Source organism: Cynoglossus semilaevis, chromosome 14 (genome assembly GCF_000523025.1).
Source record: "Cynoglossus semilaevis isolate Cse_v1.0 chromosome 14, Cse_v1.0, whole genome shotgun sequence".
Classification (NCBI taxonomy): Eukaryota; Metazoa; Chordata; class Actinopteri; order Pleuronectiformes; family Cynoglossidae; genus Cynoglossus; species Cynoglossus semilaevis.
Genome location: NC_024320.1, coordinates 15,245,246 through 15,257,249, shown reverse-complemented (window position 1 = coordinate 15,257,249; position 12,004 = coordinate 15,245,246). Strand labels below are relative to the sequence as shown.

At 42.3% G+C, this 12,004-nt stretch overlaps 1 protein-coding gene across 1 annotated transcript in view; it reads left to right on the top strand.

The window, feature by feature from the left end:
• The first annotated feature begins 2,132 nt into the window (after positions 1–2,132).
• mxra5a (matrix-remodelling associated 5a) overlaps positions 2,133–12,004 on the top strand; it is a 26,928-nt gene continuing 17,056 nt past the window's right edge. The window contains exons 1-7 of the mRNA XM_008325291.3: positions 2,133–2,676; positions 3,573–3,790; positions 3,879–4,005; positions 4,756–5,146; positions 5,589–9,488; positions 10,531–11,452; positions 11,542–11,868. Coding sequence (XP_008323513.1) covers positions 3,600–3,790; positions 3,879–4,005; positions 4,756–5,146; positions 5,589–9,488; positions 10,531–11,452; positions 11,542–11,868 — 5,858 coding nt within the window. The 5' untranslated portion in view covers positions 2,133–2,676; positions 3,573–3,599. The remainder of the gene's footprint in view (positions 2,677–3,572; positions 3,791–3,878; positions 4,006–4,755; positions 5,147–5,588; positions 9,489–10,530; positions 11,453–11,541; positions 11,869–12,004) is intronic.

The following is a 12,004-nucleotide window of genomic DNA, read 5'->3' as shown; positions in this document are numbered from 1 at the left end:
AGGCTTTTTTGTCTTTCCATTTTTTATAGCCAACTACTGAGTATTGTATTGTTCTGTCTGTCTGTCACTTGACGACTAAGGACAAAAATATAATAATTAATTATAATTTAAACAAATTGGTGACGTTGGATAACTTTCCTCAGTTCACCTGTTGATGTCTTATGTCGTTAGTACCGGGGGCATACGCAAAAGGCAAATGTCTCCGCACGTGTCTGAGCTCACATATATTTGCTATTTTGAGTGAACGACCATGAGCCACTGGAACAGAATCTGTTTTTAAGAATCATCTGTTTGAAAAAAGGCCATAACTCAGGTTTGAGGTCACACAGGAGGTTCAGCTGTGTACACTAACATCGTATACGTAGCTTCTCCTTCTCCTCTCCTCAGCTGCTCCTAATCTATATTGACATACAGTCCTGTCTGGGCTTTAGTCATAATTTCTGCTCTGGCTCACAGAGTAGGTGCGAGTAAATCGTATAGCAGTCTGAAGGGAGGAGGGATGAAGTGCTAATCCTTTTACCTTCTGCGGCTTCAACCTCTACGTCCAGGGATGGGATGTATCTGCAGATGTTCAGGACTTCACCTCCTGACTTTCCAGGCTATGGGCTTCCTCTGGTGTTTACGTAATGTCAGAAGTGGGTCCAGCCACTTTCTGGCTCCGAGCCCCGTGGGCCTTTTTCCAAACAAATGATCATTAGATCACAGAGAGTCATCCGGAGCACATATGAAAGCCATATGTTCCCTCAGATTTACAGTAAAGGGTAAAACGGGGGAAACTCCATCTGTCTTTATCCTACACAGACTTTTAAAGCCACTTTTATTTCAGGCCTGTTATGGTAACTGGCTGAATACAGAAGGTCAAAGACACTCTGCATCTGGACTGATCAGCAGAAGTAAATAGTAAAGAGTGTGTGTGTGTGTGTGTGTGTGTGGGTGGGCGGATGATGCAGGGAGAGACTCGACTTTGACACCAGCACAAAGTTTATTTCTAACTCGGGTAGCTGAAGGTCACTGGGTTTTACTTCTCAAGAAATGTAGTTATTCAAGATTATTTTCAGATTTTGTTTCAAAACATAGTCTGAAAGTCTATTTCACAAATTGGTTTGATGTTCATTCTTGATTAATTAGCTGAAGCAGTGGTTCTCAAACTTTTTATACATGAATAATCTTGATAACCAAACCGTTTGGAGAACCTGTAAATGATGTTGTGATCTATTTCTTCCTCTTGTTTCCTCCCCAATTTTTAGATAAATTGCTGAGATTTTTTTTCTAATATATAGTCTTTGACAAATAAACTTTTGCATTCCAGTGATAACGATGGATTTATACAAACAAAGATCTTTTGATGTTGATTTTTTTTTTCATTTCTGTACGTCATACTGCTCCACTACAGAAAAGGTGTAGTATCACTTCACCTTGTGAGGATTGTTTGAAGAGTTTATGCAGCACTCATCCTTCAGATCCAGTGATTCATGCAGCACCTGTGACTCATTAGGGTTATTCTCAGGAGTGGTGACAGGACACAGAGTTTTCCTCCACCTTACCTTCATGTGGTTTTGATGCATGTGTGCTACAGACCTCAGTGACACCATGATGGATGGAGGTTCTGCAGGACAGCAGGCTTTAAGACTGCCGTCTACACCGTCACCTCTGGCCCCTCCAACTCAAACACTGTCACAAAGTCTAGGATTCAGCAGCTGCTGCTCTCCTTCAGCAGCGGTGAAGGTGATGGAGACTTCCAGACATGAGGAGGACACACAGGTGCCAAAGCTCACACTGCAGGTAGAGGCTGAACAAGTCGGATGAGCTGACGTCAAACAAGTAAAGTAAATCCAAAACTCCATCAGAGCAAGATCCAAAGTCAATAGGTTACACAGTTACAGACTGTTCATCGGAGTTCACTCCCACCGCCTACAATTAGACCACCATCGTCATTAGCTAGGTCTGTCATTCAAATCCAAATATAATACATGTGAAATTCATGGACCATGACCTTCCATAAAAGGCAAGTTTATACTTATTTTCAGCACAACTAATTTGTATCACTTTTTGTTTTTACATGTGTTCCTGCTACGTTTTACTGTAAAATTGATATGAACCAATAATGGGCCACGAACTATTAACATGGCCCACAAACACACCAAAGTCTGTTAGAAGCGGTCTTCTTTGTAAAGGTAAATGGTAAATATTTCGCACCGGTGACATTTGTTAGCTTTAACTGTTAACTGTTATTTAACGTATTAAGGTCTCAAGGACTTTGGCTGCCTGGACTAATAATTTGTAAAACAACCACATATTTATCAGTTAACCCTAAGTGTTTGTCTGTGATTTCCCTTCAAAGACTGTTGGCTTTTAATCTGTAGGTCATTTCATCCCTGCGGTTTTAAACGAACACATCATTTCCTAGCACAGCAGTGTGACTGACTCGACGCAAAGTGTTTAGAACTTGTGACTCCTCCTGTTGCGCTTCGGCACTGCGCTCTTTTACGCACAGTCTCCTCCACTCACTCCTGAAGAGGAGCCTCCCAGCGCACACTGCTATTTTTTCTGCAAGGAAACTCAGCTTAATCTGAAGTTTATTTCCCCCCTCCAGTTTAAATTCTATCGGAGCCCCTTTTATCGATGCTGAAATGGAATACGAGAGATTTCTCAGAGTGAGATTATCCCGGGTCTGAGGTAAGAGCTTCTCAGAGTCTAATTAAAATGAATAAACTCTCGGCCAGCGTTTCGGAAAATAATGTTACATTTGACTTAGTAACTTGCTGATTAATCGATAGATACAACGATTAGTGGTATGTCTAGCTCTTATTCTATTAAATAATGATGCCAATATAATTGTAGGGACACTTGACTGGTTTAAAGTTGCTGACTTGATTTTTTTTTTTCTATTCTTTCTCTGTGAGTAAAATGACAGACAATGAGTAACATTCATAATATATCATAATTTCACTGGTGTTAACAAATGACTGAATTTGAAAAAAATCATACAGTTTGCTGACAGACGTGAGCTGTGATATTGCCTAAGGTAGTCAGGACCGGCAGAAAAGTACATGAGCCACAGCTTTCTTTCAAGGTTGTTGAAAGGAGTTGAAGATTTGAGGGCAGTGTTGTAAGTGAGTTAAACTTTGTCTTTGTGGGTCATTATTAGAATTTATTAAGGAGACACTCAGCAGTTACAGAAGTTGAAAGTACTTGAGCATGGTGCAGGGCTATAAATAAGGACACAGACATTTAACATTGTGAGTTTACATTAAAGTAGACGCAGTAGGTCGTGTGGTATTTTTCATCAGAATTCTGACTTTCTTCCATTGGTCTGTAGTTAAAGCAATCTAATCCTGTCCAACACTAATAGTCTGTCTTAAGCTTCATCAATGAGATACACGTTTGATACACGATGATGAGATTTTCCGTTCTGACCGGGATGAAGAAGATTATGAACAAGCAGTTTAGAGGAACAATTTGGAGATAACGTTAAACAAGGTTGAAATGATTGAGTTAAAATTATGCATTTTTAAAAAATCAACATTGTTGTCATAAATAATGTGCAGTGTCACTGTCTGGTAACATTGCAGTCACAACTGGTGTAAGTTCTCCTGTGGATGAAGATGGACGCCGCAGCCGTGCCTCTCCTCCGCACCCTTCTAATGCTGATGATCTTTCCCTCTGCTGCCCCCGCCTCCTGCCCTCGTCCCTGCTCCTGCCCTCAGCCCAGTGAGCTCCACTGCACCTTCCGCTCCCTCAGCGTCATCCCAGCCTCTGTATCAAAAAATGTGGAACGCATGAATCTGGGGTCAGTCAGTGTTTGGACTGCATGTTGCAAGATTCCATGAATGCACTTGATGTTTATTCCACCGCCTGTTCTGTTTTTCCTGTTGTAGGTTCAACAGTATCAAGATCACTGATAAATCACTGGCTGGTCTGAGGAAACTGGAGCTTCTGATGATTCATGGAAATGACATCCATTCCCTACCTGATGGGGCGTTCAAGGACCTCACTTCCTTACAGGTGCTCTGTCTTAAAATATATTTTCCCAATGTGGAACATGGGGAAAGTATGAATTATGTTCAGAGCTGCAGCAAATGCACTGTAACTGATTTTAAAACAAATTTTATAACAATAAGACAATACAAAACTTAGTGACAATTAAATTACTAACTGACTTATCTCAATTAATGGTTATTTTATTTTGTCCTGTGATTACAGCGTGAAAGTTTTCCAATTTATTCCCCCATCACAGTCTAAAAATTTGATTTCTTTTTTGTTTTAAAGGAAAATATAATTTAAAAGTCAACACCTTCCTCACCTGATTAATTAAGAACAACAAAGGACAACACAATTTACAAAAGTTGCCACATGTTGTTAACAATACCAGCACAAAAGTGACGGATTAACAACTTCAGCTTCGTGATTTGATGTAAAATTCTTGATTTCTTTCAAAGGACTTTCGTCTGAGTTGCAAACAGAACACTGTATAAAGTTGTGAGATATACTGGGTTAGCAAATATAGAGTGGAACTATTCTCTACGCAAACCTTCATTTTTAGAGTCTAAAGTTTAGATGAAGATGAAGTGTCTGCATTGTTGCCTGAAATAGTTTCACTTCTGTTCCACATAACACCCGTTTCTCCGTGGGAATGTCTGGCACATGCAAGATGTCAGTATTTGGGTGTGGCAGTGTTGATGAGATCCATACTGTCATTACTGGCAATAACTTTTTTTGTTTTGTTTTTCTTTCTCCTGTTGTTTTCCCCTCTAGATGCTAAAAATGAGCTACAACAAACTCAAAGAGCTTAACAGACGAGCCCTCTGGGGTTTGTCATCTCTGGCCAGGCTGCACCTGGACCACAATCAGCTGGAGTTCATCCACCCTGATGCTTTCCAGGGTCTCACCTCCCTGCGACTGCTGCAGCTGGAAGGCAACCAGTTGCAGCAGCTGCACCCGGCCACTTTCTCCACCTTTACCATCATGAATCAGTTCCACATGTCCACACTCAAGCACCTCTACCTGTCAGATAATGGACTTACAACACTGCCCTCAAAGTTGGTAGCAACAATGCCTCAGCTAGAAAACCTATACCTCCATGGGAACTCCTGGACCTGTGACTGCAACCTCAGATGGCTTCAGGATTGGAATCAAACCTTTCCAGGTTGGAGTGTTCAGTTTTATACCTTGGGTTTTATTTTAATTTTTTAGTTGTTTCTGTCTCCAAAACAAGAGACCATTCAGGAATCCACCAGTGGATTAGCAACTTCTGTGGAAATTGGGTTTCTAAAGGAATTAGGCTCCAAAAAGCTTTGAATCAACCTTGTCTGACTGACAAGCAAAGTTTGCATAATTACTTAATCTTACCCCAAAGGAGACATGAAGACATTTTAAATAACAGAACAGGTGCCATGTTGATTCAAAGCCACTTTTCCTCTATGATCAATTTTTCATTTTGTGGATTCAGTCTTTGGAAAAATGTAAGAACTTCCTCTGTAAATCAAACTGACTTGAGCACCATGAATCCAGCTAAAATTGTTGTATTTTGTACCAATTCTGTAACATTCTGTAATGTCAACTATTTTCTATCATTCTCTTTTCTTTAGGGGTCTTAAAATGTAAAAAAGACAGAAACCTACCTGGTGGCCAGCTGTGTCCAGTGTGTTCTTCTCCAAGGCACCTGCAGAAGAAAGAGCTCCATGCTGCAGACAACATGGACTGCAGCAGTCCAGTCATCAGTTCTACTCACAGGATCTCTGCACCAGAGGACACTGAGAGCGAGGTCATGACTGTAGATACTTTTAGGGAACCATTTGGAAATATCACTCTGGAAATGTCGGATGAGCACGGCAACGAGGCGACTCTTCGTTGTAGCATCGGGGAGCCGAGAGAGCTCGCCAAGATCAACTGGGAACAGATCAGCCAGCTCCAGCTGGAGTCTAACATCACTTTGTCAGTGGATCTTGACTGCGCTGTTGACAGAGAAAAGTATGAGCGACTCTGGAGGCTAATAGCATACTACAGTAATGTGCCAGCTCACTTACAAAGAGGGATTATGCTGAGGAAAGAGCCTCATCCAACCTATGAGTACAGACAGGACTCTGACAAGGACGCTCTTTACTACACAGGAATCAAAGTAAATGTCATGGCCCAGCCAGAGTGGCTGATGCAGGCATCTGCAAACCTGCAGCTCAACAGACTTCAGTCATCAGCTCAAATTGTTAAATTGATCCTCAGCTTGGATCTCTCTCAGACAGTCAATGTGGAGCAGATGCGGAGACAGAAAAGGAACTGGGTCTGGATCAAGTCAAATAACACAACTCGTAAAGTGTGGACTGCTGTTTTGGGAAGTCCGATTCAAATGCAGTGTAAGGTGCAAAGTTCTGAACAGGCTGTTATTTACTGGATTCTGCCAGACGGTTCCAGAGTTAGGGCACCGCACAGTGGTCCAGACAAAAGGCTGTCTGTGTCTCCAGATGGACAGCTGGATATTAAATCTGTCACCCACACAGACACAGGAATTTATTACTGCACTGCAAAGGTTCGGGGAGACCTGGCTGTGATGCCATTCTACCTTACAGTAGAGGAGAACTCCACGCCTCCTCCAGGCAAGGAAGCTTTAATTTCACCTACTCAGGTTTTTGCAGGAAACCCCATTTCACTGCCATGTGATGCATCTGGCTCACCTGATGCTGAAATAAACTGGATCTTACCAAGCAACAGCATTGTTAGTTTATACAACAAATCCTCTCGGGCTTCTGTTTATTCCAATGGCACTCTGAATATTCCCCAAGCGTACTTATCAGACAGTGGTCATTACAAATGCGTCGCTATAAATCAACATGGTGTGGATGCACTGGCTACACAAATCACTGTGCTGAGACACAAAGGACTAATAAGGCCCCTGAGGAAGTTTCCAGCAAGACCTCAGTCAGCCTCTGGGGCCAGTACTGAAATTAAAGTCCTGTCTGAAGATGCACAGGAGGCATCAGGGGACATTGAGGTAGATCAGGAAGTGTCTCCAATAAAACTTCAGAATCCTGCAAGAAGAATTGCAGCAGGGAGAAGGGGCAGCCATCCATCCAGGAATACATGGCGACGGCCAACAATGCTCAAAAAACCAACAGGATCACAGGTGGACGTCAAGAAGCCTACAGTCGACAGCAGAAGGAGGATTAATAAGTCACAGAAGAAAATTGACAAAGAAAAATGGGCTGTTATTTTGGCTAAAATTAGAGACAAAAACACTCAGAACACTGTGACACCGCTGCCAGTTCAGCCTACAACAGAGAGCAGACTCATTAAGCAGACCAAACAGTCTCAAGAAACTATTGAAGGATCATCAGATGGCGTGACAGTGCTGGGGAAGGACAGCCAGACTTACCTCACAACACCAGACACTCCAGTGACACAAACAGCACAAGTCTACGCTGACAATCACACTACACAACACCAAAGACAGTATGACACGGCTACAGGCTACGACCCCACTCTAATGAAACATGAAAGGACACCAAACAGTCAACACGTATACACCAAATATGCAACCACACAGCCAAACATAATGCAGACACACACTGCGATACATAGCAGAAATTTGGATGCATACACAACTTCCAGCAGTTTATTCACACTCCCACAAACCACATCTGTTCCTCCACATGCTGTCACTGTTTGGCAGCAGCACACAAACAGCGAACGCAATAGTACATTTTCTCCATCAGAGAAACATAGCACAGATACAGATGTTAACAAAGTCGAAGAGCCTGACAGGTCCGAGACTTTTGAAAGCAGTGAGAAGACAGAAAAACCCACAGTCCTTTCCAATGCTGGTAATGACAAAGAGCTTTTGTGGAATGGAAGTCAAATTATCCTCTCACTTCGTCCAGAGGAGTCCGAAAAGAGCCAAGAAGAAAGTGGAAAATATCTTGGTGAGACTGTAACACCACAGCTACATACCCAAGCCTGGGACAAATCGGTTGATGATTTTAGTTTTCAAGTTCAGGTTCTCACTACTGCAGCGGCTTCAACAACCAGAAAACCTAACTCCAAACACCCTAACTCCAGGAGAAGGAACGGGGCGCGGAGGAAAAGGCCAAGTAAACGGAAACAAAAGCTGGACAAACCCACCAAGATTTTTGCACCAACATCTAAAAATGCTAATTCAAAGAAGGCCCAGGCTACTGCCTCCACTGAGCTAAAAATAGAACCATTAGAGGTTACAACAGCCAGATTCAATACCACTGTTCCATTCACCAGGAGCCAAGAAGCGTCATCAGGCAGAGTGAGTCATAAAGAAAATACAGTCTCCATGCATGATCACAAACCAGCCACCAAGCCCCCTTCCCAACCAGCCCTTACCCCAAAAAGTAAGGATAGCCTCCAGCACCAGGCCAAACCACTAGTTAAAAACACATCAGTGGCACCATTATTTCCAACAGCCTTTCCAGAGGAGGTTCATGGTACCACGAGTTTTCAAAGAGACCTGGGGATTTCAGAGACTTTAACTCTTGCTTTGGCGTTTAATGAGCTTACATCACCCATTCAGCAGATCTTCACAGGTAGCACTTTCTCACCTTATAAACCTTTGGAGACACAGCAGCCAATGGATACAGCAGACCAAGGTGGACTTGACCCAGATTTGAAAGATTCTTCTTTGAGTGTTCCGACTACGACAGTGCAAACAGATGTGAGCCAAAGTCAATCAAACCATCAGTTTGGATCCCCTGAGAAGTCTGGTGAATCGACTCAGCCTCCAACTACTTCACCTGCTTATACTTCTGGGACAACATTGGCGACATTGACTACTGAAGTCACGTCTCATGACCTAATTTTGACACCAAGTTTGCTTTTGGAGGATGACTCCGACACAACCACAGAGAAACCCAATGGGTCTGAAAGTCATTATGATAATTCCAGTCAAAATGCAACCACAAGCAATGAGTCAAAGGCAAACCAGCGTATTCAAGAAACCACAAATACTGTTGATGTTGATACTCCAACCCTAAGTACTGGCACAACATCGCCCCCCAAGGCTACGTCATCTAAATTTGAGCAGGAAAAAATAATGTCTACAAACTCCTACTCACTAGAGACCACTACCCAGACTGTTCAAACTATCAGGGTCAACAACAGTGAAGAACATCAAATAAAAGGCATCACTAACACATCAGAAAGTCATACTGCAACCCAGTCACCTGCTAATGTAATCACTTCCAAACACCCAACACAGACTAGGGGGGAAACAATCAGTCATAACACTACCTCTGCCCCAGTAATTACCACAGCCCAAACAAATACATTTGCAGAGAGGCTACTAACGAGGCCGCAGGATGTGACCAGATTGCACCAGTTACCTGGACAGGGATATACGTTAGCAGAGAAGCCAAGGATAACCAAGAGCAATTCCCTAACATTCACGGTGAAAGCTGAAACAGATGCTTGGCTTCCCTGTGAGGCGATGGGTGAACCCAAGCCCTTCCTGTCGTGGACTAAGGTTGATAGTGGTATGTATTAGATTTTGTTTTTTAATTTAAAGCATGCCTAAAAGCCTAAACTATTTTACTCTGAATCTAAAACCTTTAATGCAAAATCTTTTAGTACTGCTATTATTTAGAAGAGAAATTCAAACATATGATTTGTCCACCATAAAAGATAAAAACAAATTACAAAAACTACAATAGTCAATATATTTAATTGTTAATCTCATTTTATTATGCCTTATACTGTACATTGTTAATGTAAAAAAGCTTTCATTTTTGTTTACTGCATAAATACAAAATCAATACTTAATCATTATTTTTCTGTTTGTAAACCAATGTTTTTCATTCTTCAGAAACTTCATAATTCATGCACTAATCTCCATGGAGAATCTGTGATTTTTCTTAAGGAGTTGTTGATCGAGTTATGTGTCTGTCATCATATGGCATGCTGTTTAGCAATTGCAATGTGTTAAAACCATTTTTGGATTTACCACAGTAACAAAAAGTTAACAAAATAGGGCTGCAGTACACAAGGCACCCCTCTGTCTATGTGATGTGAAAATGCTGATGTTCTCCATGGGCTTTTTTGCAGGGGAGTGAGTTGTTTACAAACTTTGGTTTCAGTTGTTAAAGGCTGTTTAATGTTGAAATATTTTCTGAGGACGCTGCAGCCTTCAGCAGAAGCTTTTATCATGTCGCAAAACTGTTTTTGCCCTCTGGCTACACCACAGCCATTTTTACAGAGGATGATCCTCCATATCTCAGGCTGGTGTTACATTTCAGTGTGATCTCTGTTGTCAATCAGTTAATCACCCTGTAATTAACTGTTTGTAGATTGCTACTATGGCATGGATGTGCTGTATTTGTTTTTCTTCGTTTAATTTAATTATTTCTTTGTAAGATTTATAAATACATTGGCTCACTTGATATGTAAATAACATTTGGCCTCCTTTAAAACACTGCAATACAATTTTAGTTTCTGTTCCTTATTTCCTCTGCTTTATTGTTTGTATTTGTGGAACAAAATAGTGTTTAATGATAAATATATTTTTCTTTACTAACACAGGAGCAAGCATTGTCCGAAACACCAGGGTTCACAGGTTCGAGGTGCATCTAAACGGGACACTCATCATTAGGAACACACAACACACGGATGAGGGCCAGTACCTCTGCACAGTCCAGAATCAGTACGGAACAGACAAGATGGTGGTCAACCTCGTGGTCCTTTCTCAACACCCACTGGTGCTGCAGCCCCGTAATAGAGAGATCAAGGTTCAGCTGGGTGGTAAAGTGGATTTGGACTGTCAGGTTGAGGGTCATCCAGTGCCCAGAGTCACATGGATGCTCCCGAACGGGATCCCCATGAATGCTGCTCCCAGTGGCGAGTCTCTGCACCAACGCTTGACTGTGCTGAGAAATGGTACCTTCCGGATCAGTGAGGTCATTTCCACAGATCGAGGACTTTATAAGTGCATGGGCAGCAGTACGGTGGGATCTGACATTGTGTCCGTTCACCTTCATGTTTTGACTATGCAACCAGTGATAGAGCAGAAGAACTATGAAAACATCACCCTCCGCGAGGGCACCACTGCCTACATCCACTGCGCTGCAACAGGCGGCCCCCCACCTGTCATCCGATGGAAGACACCTAAAGGCATACAGCTCACTGCTTCACAGTTTTTTACAGCACAAAACCTTGGAGTCTTTCCCAATGGAACTCTAGTCATTCAGGCATTACGCCCTGGAAACACTGGAAGATATGAGTGCACAGCCAGTAACACTGTGGGATACAGTAAAAGAACAGTATTACTTACTACGAAAAAGAGTCTTTCTCCTTCTTCCAAGGCTAAAATTACATCATCTTCTCCAGAGAGCACAGATGTAATCTATGGGAGTACACTGCTGCTCAACTGTGTGGCCAAAGGACAACCAAATCCATGGATAATCTGGAGGACACCCTCCAGAAAATTGGCTGATGCTCAGTACAGGTAATAAGTTACATACTCTTAAACTTTCTTTGTCTCAAATTTGAAACAATACAAAGTCTGTATGCTAAAAGTTTTATTATTTTTGGTAGTTTTGATCCCAGGATCAAGGTCTTCCCCAATGGCAGTATAATAATTCATCATGTGACCGATACGGACAATGGTGACTACTTGTGCGTTGCACGTAACAAATTGGGCGATGACTATGTTGTGCTGCGGGTCAATGTACTGAAGAAACCGGCCAAAATAGAGCAGAAGCAGCAGCGATCCAAACAAGAGGTAATCTACGGGGGAGACCTTAAGGTGGACTGTGTGGCATCTGGCCTCCCCAACCCTGAGATCAGTTGGGCTCTTCCCGACGGGACCATGATCAACCCAGTCAAACAAAGGGAACATGTCAGTGGAGGACGCACTCGAAGGTATGGGTTGCTTTTTTACTAACAGACCACCCAATGCACAAAATCCACTAACTTCTGAGATTGTGGCTCTAAGAAAATGTTGGTGTTGGTCAGGTGTAGTCTCATCAAGAGGTGAAGGTCAACCCTTCTTGCGTAA